The sequence below is a fragment of the Heteronotia binoei genome, chromosome 6 (genome assembly GCF_032191835.1).
Source record: "Heteronotia binoei isolate CCM8104 ecotype False Entrance Well chromosome 6, APGP_CSIRO_Hbin_v1, whole genome shotgun sequence".
In the NCBI taxonomy this organism is placed as follows: domain Eukaryota; kingdom Metazoa; phylum Chordata; class Lepidosauria; order Squamata; family Gekkonidae; genus Heteronotia; species Heteronotia binoei.
The window spans coordinates 22,215,163-22,235,429 of record NC_083228.1 but is presented as its reverse complement, the minus strand read 5'-3'; the positions used below and the strand labels follow the sequence as shown (position 1 = coordinate 22,235,429).

The following is a 20,267-nucleotide window of genomic DNA, read 5'->3' as shown; positions in this document are numbered from 1 at the left end:
GGTGAGGCTGAGAGAGCTCTCACAGAAACTCCCCTTTCAAGGACAGCTCTGCGAGAACTATGGCTAGCCCCCAAGGCTATTCCAGCAGCTGCAAGTGGAGAAATGGGGAATCAAACCCAGTTCTCCCAGATAAGAGTCCATGCACTTAACCACTACACCAAACTGGCTTTTGGATTGGTGAGTGCAAAGCGTGTGGGTGTGCTTGGGAGGTGGTAAGTATGGAATGTCCCAAACCTGGGCATCCTGTTTCCCTACTTGAAGAACTACTCTGATCATTCAAGGCAGACAAATACTATATTCTGAATAAATACACCTTTCCCTTTCCTTTACATCTCAATTCAACAGCTGTGGGCATTCTTGGACTCTGAAGTGTGAAGGGATGCTTCCAACCATACAGCCAGGAGGAGAGGAGTGGGAAGAAATGACTATCATCATGGCTAAGAGGATGTCAGCTTTCGATCTTGACCAGAATCTTGGTTACACCACTCAATAACTGCACCAGGGAAAGCTTCACCAATCAGATGTCATTCAGATTTCAAAAACGACAAAACCCAGATCTACGTTCAGTTGTTATTTTCTTTCTCTGCTATTAAGTTTCCGAAGAACTGCTATTAAGTTTCCGCCATTTATACATACAGAAAGGCTGAACGAAATACACAGAGGCTTCGGAACAATATTTGCTGCCGGGAAGCCGCACTGACCCAACCTTGCCGCGCTTCGGAAAATAAAACCTGTTGAAGGGATTGAGTGTGTTTTAAACAGCCGGCAGAAGGCTTCACAACACCAATACACTTCTTGTGCGGGGGTCTTCTCAGGCTTTCTTCAACCTTTCTATTCTCGCAGCGTAGGCCTCTTCCTGCATTTGTAGCTTTTCGTTTATCTCGATCTGTAAAGATAATTAAAAAGGAAAGAAAGGAGTGGATAGAATCGGGCTATCGACTGCTGTACGTTGTCTTTCTGGTTCGGACAAAGCCAAGACAGACAACTTCCTGTTCTGCAGATGTTCTGATGCCCCAGCCTGCACTTAGATGATAACACTTTATCGCATTACCGTGAGTGCGGTTCAGCATATTGTACGTTTGCCACAAAGGGAAGTGGCATTGCGATGGTGTCCCCTCCCCCCTCTGAATAGCCTTGTATTCTCAGAGACGAACTTTACTAATAAACCCCAAATTGATGGGAAGAGGAGGAATCATCTGCTATTTGGATTATTGCCCTGATTTTCTTTCCTTTGCTGCAGATGTTTAATCTTTAGTAAAACTTTTATTGCTTTGCTGGAAACATAATGAAACAAAGCAACCCCCCTCTCCATTCCCCCCGCCCCCAAATCCCCCAGAACTAGTTGCTGCTTGTCTCTTTTAACGCCAGCTGTAATTGCCAATAAAAATTGTACACAAAGCACATCAGAATGCTGGGCTTAAATTTCACTGTGATTCTTCTCCACAAAGGTACAAGGGTGGCAACAAACTTTCCCTGGCTGCAGCGATACGTTTCTGCGCACTTTGTTGCCTGAAGAACTGTTAGAACACCGGATCAAATTCCACGAATATCGGCGCCCTTGGAATTTATGTAACCTTTTCAGTATGCAGAGATGTGTACGTTGGTGGAAACAGATTGCGTGGCTTGACAAAAACAACCCCGAAAGGGACAGATCGCAATGGGGGGGGGGAGGAAGTAGCCTTTTCAAGAACTGTACGTGTCCACGGGATCTTAAGAGAAACTGTAGATATGGGCTTCTATGCTAAGATTCAGGACTGAGTAATCTGATGTTTTATAATGATTTTTTTCATGAAGTGTTCTCATGAAATGTTATAAACCTGTTCATAAAAGACAATCAGTTGGTTATTTTAAGGATTAAGGCAAGGTTGTGGGCTGAGGTCCAGTGGTGGGTAGAATTCTCACAACGAATGTAGGGGAAACTTATCAATGGAGCTTAATTTCATCTGGTGATATTATTTTTATGTGTTTAAGCCAGATATTCATAGTTTAAAATAACCAGAGGACCATGTGAAATCTGGTTGGGAAAAGTAAAGAAAAGGGACCATGCAAGAGACAAGTCAGTCCACCTTCCTTCCTAAAAAAAAAAACTTATTCACAGGGCTTTTTTTCTGAGAAGGAACGCAGTGCTGGCTGGCATGCTGTCAGGGGGTGTGGCCTAATATGCAAATAAGTTCCTGCTGGGCTTTTTCTACAAAAAAAGCCCTGTGAGAAACAATGGTGACATTAAGGGGTGTAGCCTTATATGCAAATGAGTTCCTTTTGGGTTTTTCTACAAAAAATGCCTTGCTTATTGAAAAAATCTGCATGCCCGCCCCTGGCAGCTAGCAAAGGAACCTCAGAATAGAAGTGGAATTATTCCCCCTGCTAATCCCAGATCTCATCCACCAGCTAATCCCAGATATGAGAGAACCAGTGTGGTGTAGTGTTTAAGGGTATAAGCATGCCCTTACAACCTACTCCAAAAACTCTACTCCAAACATGCCCTTACAACCTACTACAAAAACTCTGGACAATCTGAAGAACCAGGTTTGATTCCCCCTCTTCCACAAGATGCCTGCTAGGTGACCTTGGGTCAATCCCAGTTCTCTCAGAACTTTCTCAGCCCCACCTACCTCACAAGGTACCTGTTGCGGGGTGAGGAAGGGGAGGCAATTGTAAACTGCTTTGGAACTCCTTAATGCAGATAAAAGTGGGGTCTAAAAACCAACTCTTTTCTTCTTCATGAGCAGGCCACCACAGTTTGTGTACAGATTCATTTTCCAAATTGTCTTCAAGGACAGCCCCAAGTACAGTGAGTTACTGAAGTGTAGCCTCAAGGTTACTGAAGCCTGGATCAGCATAGACAGATCAGGCATCTGCAAAGAGGGAGCCAGCCTTCCTAACCAGATGTAGCTGGAGGAAAGCATGTTTGCTGTCATGGGTACCTGCTTCTCCAACAGAAGACCAAGATCAAGCAAGACCCCCAAGAGCTCTTAAGAGTCTCTCAGCAAAACCATCAATGGCAGGAAGAACAATCCCATTTAAAGCAGTAGCCCTTCCAGCCAGCTCCACTTCCCTCTTACATGGATTCGACTTGACTTTGTTCCCACGCACCCACTTTGGCCACCACATTCAGAAACCAGGCCAGGGCAGAGACAGAAGCAGTCACTGGTTTAGTCAGAGTAATGTATAGCTGGATGTCATCAGCACATTGATGTCAACCTATTTCAAAACTTTGGACAATCTCATTAAGGGGGCCTAACACAGATATTAAATGAGATAAATGAGATAAATGCTGAGTCATTTCCATGGGAGATAACATCAGCTCCCATGGAAATGACTCAGCATCTCCCACAGCAACCTCTTGTGAACAGTCTGATGCTAAAGACCAGACCCATCTCCACAATGCTCCACCCAGACTCCCCTCACTTTCTGGCCACCTCAGCAGTAGCTGATGGTCCACCATATCAAAGGATGCTGAAGACGAACATTCTCCTCTGCTGGCAAAAATTTCCAAGGACCCACAATTTCTCACAATGGGGATGGCTCAGAAATGATGTTATTCAGTAGGGAAACAGCAGCGGGAGCAGGGGAACAAACGGGTGAAGACCTTCCTCCTCCTCTTCCCCCAGTCACCTTGTCATTCTCCCATTTGAAAAACACAGCCCTAGTGGCTTCATTTGAAAAGGAAATCTTTACACATAGCATGTAATTCTGCCCTTACAATCCAGAGCTGATAAAAGTCTGTGAGCAGTACCCAAACCGTCCACATATTCGGGTTGAACAAGTGTTAAAGCTGCAGTACTGCAGTCCTAAGCTCTGCTCACAACCTGAGCTCGATCCCTGGTGGAAGCTGGGTTACAGGTAGCCGGCTCGAGGTTGACTCAGCCTTCCATCCTTCCGAGGTGGGTAAAATGAGTACCCAGCTTGCTGGGGGCGAAGCGTAGATGACTGGGGAAGGCAATGGCAAACCACCCTGTAAAAAGTCTGCCATGAAAACGTTGTGAAGGCAATGTCACCCCAGAGTTGGAAACGACTGGTGCTTGCACAAGGGACCTTTCCTTTCCTTTTCAAGAAGTCTTGGAGCAGCTTACAATTGTCTTCTCTTCCTCTCCCTGAAACTGGGTCGGTCACAGTTCTCTAAGAGCTCTCTCAGCTCCACTTACCTCACAGGGTGACTGGACCTCTGAGAGAGCAGTGACTGACCCAAGATCACCCAGCCGGCTTCACGTGGAGGAGTGGGGAATCAAGCCCGGTTCTCCAGAATAGAGCCCGCTGCTCTTAACGACTGCACCAAGCTGGCTCTGACTGGATGGACACATTTCAACTTCTATGGCCCAAGGGCAAGATTCTACTGTAAGGCTGCAGCTACTGCTTGTGATAATGGCCAGGCAGAGAGCCAAGGGGCAGACTGGGAACATTCCCAGGGCCTCAGAAACCATTTCTAATGCATCCCAGGCATGGCACCTTGGTATATCCTGGGAACTACATCCCTCCAGGTGCAGCACCATGGATGCACTGCAGGCAGCATCCAAAGTGCTGGAAGAAACAGAAACCTGCCTACTGGCTGGCCAGCTAGCCAGTCTCTCTCTGCCTGGCCACCTCCAAAAACCAGCAGCAGCTCTAGCCAAAGGTACATGCAGATGCAGGGGTGGGAGGACAAGGACAGAGAAGAGGGAATAAGGAAGTGTTAGGAGTGTCACTGGCTGCAGAATGATGAATGAACAAATAGTATTTGTGCATTTACAGCTTTCTCCATTCATTAAATTATCCAAATGAACAGAACGAACGGGTCTCTTTTGGTTTGTTTTCTCATTCGGAAATGATGATACATCATTAATAATTACAGCCTTGGTTGAAATCCTTTTTTTGAGGGTAAAATAATGAATGAGTGATGATGGAGCAGCTCCAGGAATTCTTGGATGAGTCATATTTCCTGGACGAATACCAGGGCTTCTTTTGAATCAGGAACTCCTTTGCATATTAGGCCACACACCCCTGATGTAGCCAATCCTCCACGAGCTTACAGGGCTCTTAATACAGGGCCTATATTGAACCAGACCTTCTAGTCCATCAAGGTCAGTATTGTCTATTCAGACTGGCAGCGGTTCTCCATGATCTTAGCTTAAGGCCTTTCATATTACCTACTGCCTGGTCCTTTTAACTGGAGATGCCAGGGATTGAACCTGAGACAAAGCATAGGCCAGGCCATAGCCAAGGGGGAGGGAGGGGGCCCTGCCCCTGATTTCCTGGTGGGGGGGTGCCCCTACCTTCCCTCTTGCCCCCTTGCTGCTGCTTGGGACAGACGGGAGGGAGCTTTCACTCCACGGCCCCTCAGGAAGCAGCAGTGAGGGGAGGGGTGGCAGGAGCAGCTACCAGCCTCCCGCACAACTTGTAGGAGGGAAGGGAAGAACAGGAGCTCTGAGTTGCGGCCCCTGAGTCCTGCTCGGTGGAGGGGGCCACTAAGCGCTCCCAACTAGTATTTATGCTCCCCGACAGTTGAAATCCCGGCTACAGGCCTGGTATAGGCTTTGCTCGTTATCTAGATCTCTAGGTGGTATCTAATATGACAGACTACCGATCCTTCCAGACCATACAAGGCAGATGAGTGCTGGGGGCACTGCTTGGAGGTGGCATTATTCCTACCGGATGAGCCGGTACTGCATAGTAGCACTGGTGACTGCTGCCGATACCCCCATGGGAACTAACTTGGGGGTGGGTTGCTGGGCTCCAGCTTCTGTGTGGAGCTTTTAGACCTCCGCGTGTAGCTGCTAGGAATAATTTTCAAGCAGTATGGAGTGTGGTGTCCATCAGTGTGCTGATCTCCAATCCAGGGGCCCGGCCTCGGATTCAGCAAGAGCTCACAGGAGCGGAGCTCCAGAACCTTTCTGAGAGTTCCACCTCCTCCTTTCCACCTTGTCTATTGAATAGTAGGTGCAGCTGCATAACAAATCCCTGGATGAGCTCCACCACCTGTTTTTCTACAAAACGACCCCTGGCAGGGGCCATCTGTAAATGAATTCCTGAGTGTGGTCTCTAGATACAGGCTATCAAATGGAAGCTCACTCCAACCAAGGCTGGAGCTTTTAACAGTGGGCTGAACGAGGGCTGATGGGGTATTGATTTCAGCTGGGATGGGATTACATTCTCCCTCAAGGGCAAAGTAAGTCGCTTGGGGTCCTTCTGGGTCACCCACTACTGTAGGATTCCCAAATGGGGGCCTCAGCCTGGAGTGCCTCCCTTCTTCTTAGGCTGGTGAGTTGGCAGATACTGCTTATCTCAGCCAAGGGCTACCTCTGGCATTTCTGCTGGGAAAGTCCCTTACAACGTGCATCGCAATGTGCTCTACAGGAGGCTGCTTGGAATCTCCTGTTAACAAAGAATCCTGTGGCTCATCTTTTGATGAGGACCTTTTCTATGGAGCGCATTGATACAATTCTGACTCAGCTGTAATGGCTTCCAGGCCTACTTTTTGTTGGAGGTTCTGAAGGCATTTGTCACCTTCCTGCATCTTAAGATCGATGGCAGAGACACTATTCTATGTAGCTTCCTTAAGGCACACCAGAACTGCATGGGTTCAGGCTTAGCATTATCGGGGGGGGGGGGGGGAGCGGGACATTCCGGCAACATGTTAATGAAAGTCTTTTTTGGGAGGGGGTGGGGGGAGGAAGAGAGCACCTTTGTGACCAGCTAGCAGCTAGATGCTTCTGGAAAAGGGTTCTGAGGTTTCCTCTGATTTCTGCAATGGTATTTAACTGAGGCTGTGCTGGGTTTTTGCTTAGTTTAATCACAGCTTTAAGTTGGATAATGTTAGCAGTGCAGCCTTTGCTAGTGGTTTTGTTAGCAGTACAGGCTGTGGTGGTGGAGTAGTCAGCATATAACTTGCTGCCAAAAAGCAGTTTCTGTTTGCGCGGCAAAAGCGCCGGGACTTTCCGGCTCTTCCGGCTGCTCCGCGGCGTTTAGTGTGAAATCCGCGCAGATCCTGCGCGGTGAAGAGGGGGGTTGCGCCGGCTGAAGGTGAGTGTGAAAACGCCCAATCACATTGCACTCCCATGGCCCAGAGGATAAAATCCTCCTCCAGGAGAGGGGAAAGGAAGAGCGGGGATTGGGCAACGGAAACCAAGGGTAGGTGGCACAGAACACATTATTGACCCACACCCACAAAGTCCCTACAATGAAGCCCACATCAACCCTGGCAGAACACTCAACTGAAAAGGACAGCTGAGGCTTGACAAATAACCTCCTTCGTTTTGGCAGTAGACTGTCCATTCAACTGATGATGATCCACTAAGGGGAAACAGCCTCTAGCTAAAACGATGGGCTTCTTATCATTGTGGGGTATGTGTTTCAAGAACAGCCAACTGCTGAATCAATTTGGATGGCCAGGGCTTTTTTTGTAGCAGGAACTCCTTAGCATATTAGGCCACGCACCCCTGATGCAGCCAATCCTCCAAGAGCTTGTAGGGCTCTTAGTACAGGGCCTACTGTAAGCTCCAGGAGGATTGGCTACCTCAGGGGGTGTGCCCTGATATGTAAAGAAGTTCCTGCTTCAAAAAAAGCCCTGTGGATGGCAAATGGTTTGCACAAAATGGCCTGAAGAGGAAATCAAAACTATATGTGTATAAATGTAGAGTCTTAAAGGTAAATATCAAAAACTTGAAACTGGCTCTGAAAAGCCAGAAAGCCCCTTAAGAAATAAAGGCGGGAGGAAGACACAGTCATAGTAATGGGGTTCATTCACAAGAGATATCAGATGTACGTCTGAACTATCTTTCAACTGGTGTTACACTCTTGTGAACGGGGAGGAGAAGAAGTACATATTAAAGATATCCATGCAGATTTCTCTTTCTGCAGGTCACACGTTCCTGTCCTTCCCCGATTTCTTTGAAGAACATTTTCTAGTCTGCACTCTCTGTTTCACCGTTTGACTTCAATCACTTCTCTCAACACCAGAGAAAAATAGTGCTGTCTTAAGTTCTGTTGCATTGTCCCTGCCTTGAGTTGGGGGAAATATGCTGCTTGTAAACTTTTTTTGGCGTAGAACTGTGTCTCTTCTATGTTTTTTATTGGAGAGGATGACGAACAGAAGGGCTTTGCCTGACTCATCTTCTGCTGTCTCTCAACAAGACAGTGGTGAAGACAGCCTGGTAAGGTAATATTTATGATGAACTAAACGTCAGTGGGGGGATTGGATGAGATCGGCACTTCTCATAGTCAAATCCAATTTATTTCAAGCTCTTTCTTTTCGCTTTTGTGTGCACGGATGTGCAGACAAGCAGACATCACATTCGATTGTTAGCAACAACAAGGCAAGGCAATTAATGCCACAGTTCCTTGGAAATGCCAAGCAATCTTGGATGAGCGATACTCTACCAACATTGTTATGATAGTCTGAGTCATTATGGACCACATCTGTCAATTACTTAACAATGGGATCCAGGCTGGGAGGTCACATGATGGCCATCCCTGAATACATGACATACCATGCCAAACGCAGCCAAGTGTGGCATCTTGACATTAGTGGACGATCAAGCTCACAAAACCTTTTAATGATCCCCGGGCCAAAGGATGTTCGACTGTCCACCACCAGGGCAAGAGCCTTTTCGGTGGCAGCCCCCACCCCCTGGAATGCTCTCCCTGAAAACATCAGGGCCCTATGGGACTTGCCACAATTCCGCAGGGCCTGCAAGACAGAGCTGTTTAAACAGGCTTTTAATATCTAATGGAGACATCTAGTACTTCACCACCCCACAGAATTAACATCTTAACCCGACTCAAACAGAAATGCAAGCTCAGTAACACCCAATAACATCACAGAAAACAGCACTAATCAAGAAGTAATAACACCATTAAACTGCATCTGTTTGAGATGTTTAAATAATTTATTGTGATTTGACTGTAATAATGTAATTTCATGTTGTTTTAATTGATGTTAGCTGCCCTGAGCCCATCAGGGGAGGACGGGAGATAAAACAAACAAACAAGCTTTTTTGTGTTGGGGAACCACCTAGGCCTGTGAGAATGGGGCATCTGCTTTGGCAAGCCCCTGGAAAGTGACAAAATGTGGCTGACAGGTCACCTGCTGTGAAGGTCTGTTTTAACCCGTCTTTTGCTGCTCTCAAACCAAAATCACAGTACACCAATAACTCAGAGAAACCAACCTCCAGTTCTTGGTTGGAATTGAACGATTACATAGCTCTCAATTGGTGCGATCAATACCAGTTGAGGGTTTACTGGTATTGCTCAAAACATAAATGACAAGGAGGATACATCAACGGGCAGGAACACGCAGTGCAGTCCTAAACAGAGTTAACACTCCTTTAAGCCTATTAACTTCAGTGGACTCAAAAGGCTGCTTTTTCTGCTTAGACCTGCCCTGTAACCAGACAAAAATTACATCAGCACACACAATATTTCTGCACCATAAATAGGAATTATATTTTCATAACTAGCTTTGTGTGGGGCCTTTAATCTATATACAGTTTCAGGGCTTTTTTTCTTTTGTATCAAGAACTTCTTTGCATATGAGGCCACACACCCCTGATGTAGTCAATCCTCCTGGAGCTTACAGTAGGCCCTGTACTAAGAGCCATGCAAGCTGTTGGAGGATTGGTTATATTGGGTGTGTGGCCTAATATGCAAAGGAGTTCCTGCTACAAACAAAGCCCTGATATAGAAGAAAATATCCACCTTAGGTTTATCTGTGGATTCTCTCTACATGCTCCCTCTTACCTAATTACATGTAGAATTTTAGATATAGAACTGCAAAAACTAATCAGTGCTGTGAATACATCTTGCTCCCCTTTGAATTCTGGAATTTCCCCAATTATTGGTCATCTGCCTTCTTATCTACCAACTCTCCATGTTCCACAATTACATAGAGCATTTACTCTTGCCAGATGTAATACTATCCCATCAGCAGTTACCTATAGTAGATATAAAAAACCCCCCACTCTCATTAAGAGTTCGTACATGCAACTTAAAACAAGTTGATTTGTTGTCCCATATTCTTCTTTACTGCTCCCAATACAATACTATATGCCTTGGGTTTCTAGACCCAATTCTGCTCAATATGATGAGTTGCTCAGATGCTGCAAAGGTATGCAGTCTTCTGAATGATTTGTCATCTGAAATAACTGAAAAGGTTGCTTTATTCTTGAGTCTGGTAATCAAGGATCGATTGTCCAATGTATAGATTATGCATGGGATGGAGAAAGTAGAGAAAGAAGTACTTTTCTCCCTTTCTTACAATACAAGAACTTGTGGGCATTCAATGAAATTGCTGAGCAGCAGAGTAAGAACGGATAAAAGGAAGTACTTCTTCACCCAAAGGGTGATTAACATGTGGAATTCACTGCCACGGGAGGTGGTGGCAGCTACAAGCATAGCCAGCTTTAAGAGGGGACTGGATAAAAATATGGAGCAGTGGCTATTAGCCACAATGTATTGTTGGAACTGTCTGGGGCAGTGATGCTCTGTATTCTTGGTGCTTGGCGGGGGGCAAAGTGGAAGGACTTCTAGCCCCACTTGTGAACCTCCTGATGGCACTTGGAGTTTTTTTTTTTTTGGCCACTGAGTGACACATAGTGTTGGACTGGGTGGGCCATTGGCCTGATCCAACATGGCTTCTCTTATGTTATAATAATAATAATAATAATAAAGGAGAGCCAGTTTGGTGTAGTGGTTAAGTGTGCAGACTCTTATCTGGGAGAACCGGGTTTGATTCCCCACTCCTCCACTTGCACCTGCTAGCATGGCCTTGGGTCAGCCATAGCCCTGGCAGAGGTTGTCCTTGAAAGGGCAGCTGCTGTGAGAGCCCTCTCCAGCCCCACCCACCTCACAGGGTGTCTGTTGTGGGGGAGGAAGGTAAAGGAGATTGTGAGCCGCTCTGAGACTCTTCGGAGTGGAGGGCGGGATATAAATCCAATATCTTCAATAATAATAATAATATATTGGAATTATATTTTGCCCTCTACTCCAAATCTCAGCGTCTCAGAGTGGCTCACAATCTCCTTTACCTTTCTCTCCCACAACAGACACCCTATGAGGGGGGTGGGGCTGAGAGAGCTCTCCCCAGAAGCTACCCTTTCACGAACAACTCTGCGAATGCTATGGCTGACCCAAGGCCATTCCAGCAGCTGCAAATGGAGGAGTGGGGAATCAAACCCAGTTCTCCCAGATAAGAGTCCGCACACTTAACCACCATGCCAAACTAACAGAAATAAAGTATCATTCCAAAACCATGCCCCCCCCTCCCCCCCCGGTCCCTGGAAAAATTGTCTTCCACAAAACTGGTCCCTGGTGCCAAAAAAGCTGGGGACCGCTGCTGTATATGACTGGTTTATTTTGTTATTTCTGTATCTCTTTTTTTGCCTTATTTATAATCTGATATATGCCAATAAAGGCTTGTGTTTGTTAAATAAAGCTCTGCACATTTTAGGGTTTTTTCCCCATGCGAGTGGGATGGTGGCGCTGAAGGAGGTACCATAGGAAGAACGAGAACAGGATCAAGTCAAGGCTAATGCAGCCCATAAATGTATAAAATTGTGTTAGTGAACATATGTTCTTGCATAATGTATTGTAGATAAATTCCAGAGATCCAGATTAAATTCCACTAGCACAACACAGATTCAGTTTACAGTCACTGAAATTAGCTTATGCGATACATTAGAGCCGGATTTAGCAAACAGGTTTCCAGGAACAATACCTGAAGGTGGCTGATCATTTCGGAGGTCACCTCGCTCAGTACTGACTTGACGTCATCCATGCAATAACCCGCCAGAGGATCTACGGGGGATTCTGCTTCCGGCTGTTCTTCCAGTTGAACGCCTCCCTCAGGTTCCTGACAGGAATGCAAGGAAATTCCCACACTGTACAAAACTGGTTATCACTGTGTCAGCGCAAAAAGAGGTCACTTTTGTCATGTGGGTCTGGTCAGCAAAGGAAGGCTGCCATGTTGCTTTAGAGGTTTAGGATGCAATCCTAAACACAGTTATGCCCTTCTAAGCCCACTGATTTCAACAGGCCTACAAGGGTATGACTCTGCTTAGGAGGATATTTCGTCCTCCTGAGGACGGCACTTCTAAGCCCACTGAAGTCAGTGCCCTCAAGAAGGTGTAATTCTGCTTAGGACAGCCCTAGGAGTGGTTGAGCAGTGCTGAAAGTCAGGGAGTGCCTTGTGCAAAAAATGAGGCAAGCCAACATTAGTATGAGGCCTAAAAGGCAAAGATAGCCCCCTGTGCAAGCACTGGGTCGTTACCGACCCATGGGGTGACATCAGATCAAGACGTTTTCTTGGCAGACTTTTACAGGGTGGTTTGCCAGCTTGCTGGAGGGAAAGTGTAGATGACTGGGGAAGGCAATGACAAACCATTCTGTAAAATGTCTGTTGTGAAAATGTCGTGATGCAATGTCACCCCAGAGTCGGAACTTGCACAGGGGACTATCTTTTCCTTTTGCTGTTGCCTTCCGCAGTCATCTACACTTTACCCCCCAGCAAACTGGGTACTCGTTTTACTGACCTCAGAATGATGGAAAGCTGAGTCACCCTTGAGCCAGCTACCTGAACCAGGGGGTGTGCAATTCCCACCCTTACCCCATTTTTTTCTGGTTTGGGTATACAGAACTGGGGAGAAAAATTCGGTTTCCTGAAAAATCTCAAATTCTGATACTGGTGCAATATACAATATTTGGATCTGGGATTTTCCAGAAATCTCCATTTTTTGGGTGGTCCAACAGACCCAAGGAGAAATTGCATACCATAAGCTCTGCCTGTGCGAACAGTCTGCTCCCTGCAGACGCAGCTGATCCTGGCCTGACTCAGCTCCCCTGACCTTGATCCTCTCTTGCAGGTTTACACTGAGCTGCAAGAGGAGCCAGCTCCGGCCAAGGTGGTGTGGCGCTCTCAGCTCCTGCTGCCTTGCTGATTCAGGGCTGACTACTCTTGCAGGTTGGTTTAACCCGAGTTTTGAGAGGAGCCATCCCTAGCAAGAGTGGCACGAAGCTCTCAGCTCTCGCCACCCCGGCCGATCCTCTCTTACACCTCTGTTTAAACTGAGCTGCCGGAAGAGCCAGCCCTAGCTGAGGCCAATCCTGGGCCGACTTCTCCTGCAGCCTGGTTTAAAGCGGGCTGCAGGAGAAGCCGGCCAGCCCCAAGCTGAGTCAGAAGGGGCTGTCTTCTGCAGCCTCTTTAAAGTTTAAAGGGACCGAAGAAGCCTGACAAACAGCAGAGAGGTGGGAGCAATCTGCTCTTGCCCCTTGCCATTTTCAGGTCTGGGATTTTCTTGGGGCGTGTGTGTGTTGGTTTGTTTTTCTGAGAAAACCTGGATACATTTCAGATGCTGAAATATACCCCCCCCCCCAATATTCATAAAGTATTTTTTGGGTACATTTTTGGGTCAAGTGGATTTGGATGCACACCTTTAATGAGGTCTATTGGGGCAGTATCTCCCTCTGCAGAGGAACTAGAAGAACTACAGTGATCTCGCTTGCATTTGGTCGTTGGCCAGGAATGAAGGAACGAGTCATTCTCAATCAGCATACTGCAATATCGAAATCCACCCCCCCCCTCACCTCGACTACCTCCTCTGCAGCTGGAATTAACGCTATAAATGCAGCGTAAATGTCGCACGCCAGACCTTCTTCCAAGGGAGCAGGGAAAGGGGCGTCTGCAGGCTTGACGAGTTCTACGACATTCTATTCGGGGAAACAAACGACAAAAAAAAAAAAACCGCTTATGTAACGGAGATGTAATTAGCGCTTATCATTTGCCTGTGGCTTTTTCAAGAAAGGAAATAAAACGCCTCAGGCCCTCGACGTAGCAACGCTTTCTGTTGCTTTCTGAGTGAATTGGATTACCTCCTTTCTGGATCTGCATTTAATTTCTAGTCGTATGTGTAATTTCTCTTCCCCACCCCTCCCCAGGACTGCTCCTGAAAGTTGAAAAAGAAGTGTTCATCCTTAAGCAAATGCTGAACACTCATTTTACTGACCACGGCACTCTGACACACATGCTATTGCTCAGCATGAAGTAATACAATCCCAGGCCATCTCTGGACATTCATCACCATTTAATAACTCATAGAAATGAAATCCTGCCTTGCATAAGTTTAAGGATTTGAAAGTGACCGTTCTTTCTTTCCCTGGCACACCAAACTAGTGCCAATGCCCAGGCTGCTTCTTGCTAACCAGGATAGTCCAGGCTAGCCTGTTCTCATCAGATCTCAGAAGCTAAGTAGGGTTGACACTGGCAAGCGTTTGGAGTGGAGACCTCCTAGCAACACTAGGGTTGTGACACAGAGGCAGGCAATGGGAAACCACCCCTGAATGTCTCTTGCCTAGAAAACCCCGTAGGAGGGCTGCTGCTGTTGTTTTTTGCCATAAGTCAGGTGTGACTTTACGGCCCTTTCCACCACCACCAACCTGTGGTGAGGCCAACTTAGTGTTTTGCTGCTGAACTGCAAACTAGTCTTTTCCTCCACCAGCAGCTCCTGAGCTGGTGCTCCTCTACTGGTTCATCAACAAAGTCCCAAATTTATTCATTTTATATTTATTTTTTTTAAAAGAAGCTGCCAACCTAATCTCCTCTGGACGGAGCTGCTGGTTCAACTAGACTATGTTAGGCCTACCACCACCACCACCTCCTCCTCTTCCTCCTCTCAGGGGCAGGTCTCCTCACCTGAGTCCACAGCCAGGGGTGGCCTGTCCACTAGGCAGACCTAGGTGGCCACCTGGGGCGTGGCCCCGGGAGAGTGCCGGTTAGGGCCCTCCCATCCACCCTTGCCTCCTTGGTGAGAGAAATAGCTGGGTTCAGCTGCGGCACGGAAGAGCGCTTGAGCCTCAGAGTTCACCCCCAGGCTGCCATCACTCTGCCTCACGTGTCAGGTGGGGAAGGCAAAGCTATGGCAGCTTGGTGGCATGTGCTCCAAGGTGCAGCCATTGTGCCAAACAGCCACTGTGCTCACTCTTGCCGGGGGCCTTGCCTAAGCCGCTGGCCATGAATCGGTATCCTAGAGCCGCTGCTGTCTATACCTGGCTTACTGGGCAGGAACATGGCAGGTTTATACATTGTCAAGCTCAACTGTCATTTCTGGCAGGCTTTCCAGAGAAATTTGAAAACCACCATTTTATCAGTGATTTTAAAGTTTGGGACTGGAATCTGGTTGTAATTTAAATTGTCAAAATTATTCAGCCTTAAATATTAAGATGTTTTAAAGTAAGCACAAATCTTTTTACAGGGACTTCGAAGCCTCTGGAACGTGATTGCGAACTTACAATTTTCTCCCAAGATTTCTTTTTATGTGTTCGCTTTGCTGCCACCCCCACCGTGGCCCATTCAAACAGCCAATTATAACTACATTACAGCAGAAGGATTCTCTTTTGTAACTCACAATAGCTCTAACATTTCGCCAACAGGATCTTTTTTTTTTTAAAAAAAACAACCCTGTAGTTGCAACATAGAATTAAAATGAAGTATTTTGTTTAGTAATAGAGGTTTATGAGCAGAGCTGTGCTTTGAAGCTAAAATGTACTGATCTAAAAAGCACTATTTGACTCGTTCCTTCCTATATTTTGCATTCTTAACAAGTCCAGGGGAAAATCAGAATGAGTGAATTGTGAAGAGTGCCCAGAGCCAAATGTATTTAAATGGATCCTTCTGATGCAATACTTTCCTTTTAAAAAAGTACAATTAAGTCTTTGTGTTTCCTTTAAACAAAACCTCATGTATACTATTACCAATGATTATGTCGTAAAATCTATTTAAAAACCAGAGGAGACAGGGTCAGAATTATAATCCTGTTTTTTAAAGTTACGATTTTTCCCCCCTAAGAGAAATTTACAGCTTTCTTAAGCATGTGAATGGATTTTAGGCAATTTGCTTCTGCAGGCTTTGAAGGAATTAGGCCTCAAAAAATACACCCGAATGTTCTGCTTCTATAATGAAGGCTGCATGATTCAGAACTCCACGTTTTCTTTACAACATTCCTTTCACATGGGTGCCCCCCCAACGCCCCCACTGCAGCCCATTCAAATGGCCAAGTGGTTAGGGAGGGACAGCCAAACCAAACTTCCACCTCCCTGGTGCCTTTGCTCATTTTTGAACCGCAAGCAAAAAAAAAAAAATGCAAATTAAAAAGGAAATGATAAACACTATCGGTTGATTATGCAAATCCGTTTCTTTGAACAATTTGTTGCTTTTTTGCTCATTAGCAATACACAGCTGCCCCCTTTCCCCTTGCAGGAATGCAAAATGACTTTGAACCAGGATTAACACGAGTCATTGTGTTAAATAAACTACACTGCAGGAGAGATGCTAGTCTGATGCAACCAACCTTGTTTGCACAGGTAAAGAGCCTGCTGAAGTTCAGCTGCCCCCTTTGTTTACTCCCTTGAGTCACAGGGATGGCCTGGCTTGTGCTCAGCTCCATCCAAGACAATGTACACCTACCCGTCTGCATGCCTTACTATATTCATCGATGGATACACACCCAAATCAATAAAAGGACGCATGAATCTACGTACCAACTCAGATCTGCTCCAGCAATTCCTCCTGGATGTTGCCACCCCTGAGGTAGGGTTGCCAGCATCCAGGTGGAGCCTGGAGATCTCCCGCTTTTACAGCTGGTCTCCAGCTGGCAGAGATCAGCTCCCCTGGAGAAAATGGCTGTGTCAAAGGGTGGACTCTAGCGCATTGTACCCCGCTGAGGCCACTCCCCTTCCCCAAATCCCGCCCTCTCCTGGATCCATCCCCAAAGTCTTCAGGTATTTTCCAACACTGACCTTGCAACCCTACTCGAGTGTGTTAGATCAACTGCAGTCAGGTAACAAGCTTTTTGTTTTGGTCATGGTGCCATCTTTGAGGAGGTTTGGAGGGGACTCTCCCAGATTTCTTTTTGAAAGCAATGTTGTTTTAAGAGGGCCCTTGGGAGAGAGTGCTGTTTTTTGTTGGAATGCTGGTTTGGAGAGGCAGAGGACTTCTTGGGTTGTTTAAACTGTGCCATGCTTAGCTGGGTCACGTGTGTGAGCCCCCACCAATGGACAGGAAGGCAGAACATCAATATTACAATGCGGTATTAAATAAAGGGCTGCAGCTTTAGTGCAGCTTCTCAGTGGAATCGTTCTGATACTATGTCCTTGACCTCACTGTGGATTTGAGGATCTATGTCTAGGTTGTGACAGTTCAGGCTGACGGAAACTGCAGTGCAGAAGGATTTGTGGTTGCACACATTAAAAATGGCATGACAAGGAGAAAGCATGGCTGAATCCCTCCTACCAGGCCTTTATTTATTTTATTTCAAACATTTATTAGTGGATTGATTGTTATTATGGTGCTTAAGGAGGTTTACAATATAAAGAAAAATGCATAAAGCAGATCACATAAAATTTCTACAAAAGCAAAAATTAAAATAACAATGTAGGAGTGTGATCACACACATTAAATAATGCACTTTCAATCCACTTTCAGTGCACTTTTTAAATGGATTTTACTGTGCAAACTGGCAAAATCCAGTTGTAAAGTGCATTGAAAGTTGATCAAAAGTGCATTATTTAGTGTGTGTGTCCACAGCCTAGGACTACTTTAACCAAATGCAATCCAATGCAAGCTGTCATCAGCTGCTTCCTAAAGACTGGAAGTAAGGGGTCCAGGCATACTTCTCCGGGGAGACTGCTCCACAGTTGTGGGGCAGCCACTGAAAAGGCCCTATCTCATGTATCCACCAGATGAACTTCTTTGATTAATGGGACAGCCAGGCAGGCCTCTCCCTGTGATCTTAATTCCAGGGCAGAAATTTTCTATGCAGGAAATGCTTCTATGCTTCTACGTGGGAAGCATTCTGCTCATCTATGCTCTCACTTGCAGTCTGCCACAGTAAACTATATGTAGGTTCACCATTTCACTGAGAACTAGACATATATGCTACGGAAGACCTCTGGGATAAGAACATGTACTCTGTTATCTGGCTCTCAAAAACAGCTAAAGAGGACCTGATGTGGATTGGGGCTGTGGATGTGGAGAAAGGGGGAGGGATTAACTCTTATCTCACCAATTTAAAAAAATGGCCTTCCCCAAGCCTTTGCTGGGGAAAAAGACAGGCATAATACAGATGCCTGTCTTTTTCCATTACCAGGGTTTAATAGACCTGGGGAAGTTGAGGGAAGTTTCCAATAGGGTAAATAACAGATGGAAAGCAGCAAATTCTCTCAGTACAACAACACCAATCTAGACATACAAATCCAGCTTCTTTCAAGGTCCAATTACATGTTCGAGAACAGCACTCCAGAGCCGTGTGTCGTATAGTTTAGCGTGGGCCACGGTGTATTTTGATTTACAGGTTTATCATGTGAATCAAGCACAGACAACAAGAAGTCTTCAGGCAGCCTAAGCCCTCCTACTCCACCTCCAGAAAGCACTTTTGAGCAGGCCAGGGAATTTGCCTGGCAGGATTCCAGCTTCCTTCTTTAAAGCGTTTTTCTAACCCTCCTATCTACAACTTCAGATCTTAGCAGCTGAGATGCTAATGGTCTGGAACCAATGAAACAAGGGAAGAGGCCAGTTTCACTGCCATGCAAAACATTAGATTTCTATGGTCATGTCCGAGTTTCTCACAGCAGGGTTGAAATCTCAGAACAACAACAAAAATTATACACATTCTCTATGTGCAATATGTCTACCAAACACCTTTAAGATTGGCCAGTGATTTGTAGACTGTTAGGATAATTATGCGAAAGAGGCACAGTCCCATCTTGTCCCTCCAGTTCACTATCAGGGGTGGCCAAACTTGCTTAATGTAAGAGCCACATAGAATAAACGTCAGATGTTTGAGAGCTGCAAGGCATGAATGTCAGGGGTTGGAAGGAAGGAAGGAAGGAAGGAAGGAAGGAAGGAAGGAAGGAAGGAAGGAAGGAAGGAAGGAAGGAAGGAAGGAGAAGATATTGGGTTTATATCCCACCCTATACTCTGAACCTCAGAGTCTCAGAGCCGTCACAATCTCCTTCACCTTCCCCACACCTTCCCCACACACACACACAACAGACACCCTGTGAGGTAGGTGGGGCAGAGAGAGCTCTTACAGCAGCTGCCCTTTCAAGGACAACTCCTGTGATAGCTATGGCTGACCCAAGGCCATTCCAGCAGTTGCAAGTGGAGGAGTGGGGAATCAAACCCGGTTCTCCCAGATAAGAGTCCACTCACTTAATCACTACATCAAACTGGCTCTCTAGGGGAGGAAGGAAGGAAGGAAGGAAGGAAGGAAGGAAGGAAGGAAGGAAGGAAGGAAGGAAGGAAGGAAGGAAGGAAGGAAGGAAGGAAGGAAGGAAGGAAGGAAGGAAGGAAGGAAGGAAGGAAGGAAGATGGGGAGGGAGGAGCGAGAGGTTGAGAGAAAGCAAATTTGACTTTAACTGCATTCTCCAGGCTGCTGGCTGACTTGGCTTGGAGAAGTGACTTAAAGAGACAAATGCCTTCTCCAAGCTGGCCAAAAGGGCAGTGGGGGCCTTGAGAGCTACACAATATGTGTGAAAGAGTCACATGTGGCTCCTGAGCCACAGTTTGGCCACCCTGCTGTAGACTGTTTCAGAGCTGAAGAAGCTGCGTGGTCAGCTGGGAAGCCAAAGGGAGTGCTGACGAGTTCCATGGATGCAGAGGCTTCAGAATCCACCCTAGAAGCCTCTTTCTTTGCCGCTCATAAAGATTCTCCTTGACAGCTGTAGAAAGTTTAAGGGCATCTTCCATTGTTGCGTGAGATGCTGCAGCTCAATAGGCTGACAAAGAAGCAGGGGTGGAATTCTAGCAGGAGCTCATTTGCATATTAGGTCATGCCCCCTGATGTAGCCAATCCTCCAAGAGCTTACAAAAAAAGCCTTGTAAACTCTTGGGAAGACTGGCTACATCAGGGGGGCATGGCCTAATATGTAAAGGAGCTCCTGCTAGAATTCCACCCCTGCATAGAAGCAACCATGGTGTCTGTGCAAATCCTTGCGCACGCCTAAAGGAGCTCTTTAGACTTCAGCCTTGGTCTGAGTATCACTCTGCGCCTCCAAATATGCTTTTCATTTGCACAGGGGTGGGGGGAGGGGACAGACCAGGCAACTGCTACAATAGATCCACTTTCCTCCATGTGTCTCCCATATGCAGTCTCCGAGGTCGACAAACGGCAGATTGGCTTTTTACAAAAGTGGGCAAGATAGCTACACCAAAATAGCATAAATAATAACAACTATTCTGGAGAGCGCAGGGAAACAGATCACTAAAAAGTCCTAATAAATGAGTTCCCCAGATGTGGAGTTTATTA

The 20,267-nt window shown here is 46.3% G+C and overlaps 1 protein-coding gene across 4 annotated transcripts in view; it reads right to left on the bottom strand.

Moving 5' to 3' along the window:
- Nucleotides 1-558: 558 nt before the first annotated feature.
- CABCOCO1 (ciliary associated calcium binding coiled-coil 1) overlaps nucleotides 559-20,267 on the bottom strand; it is a 112,850-nt gene continuing 93,141 nt past the window's right edge. For all 4 annotated transcript variants that reach the window (XM_060241103.1, XM_060241099.1, XM_060241100.1 and 1 more), the window contains 3 exons: nucleotides 13,552-13,674; nucleotides 11,687-11,821; nucleotides 559-886 (listed from right to left, as the gene is read on the bottom strand). In XM_060241103.1, the coding sequence (XP_060097086.1) occupies nucleotides 812-886; nucleotides 11,687-11,821; nucleotides 13,552-13,674 (333 nt within the window). In that variant the 3' untranslated portion in view covers nucleotides 559-811. The remainder of the gene's footprint in view (nucleotides 887-11,686; nucleotides 11,822-13,551; nucleotides 13,675-20,267) is intronic.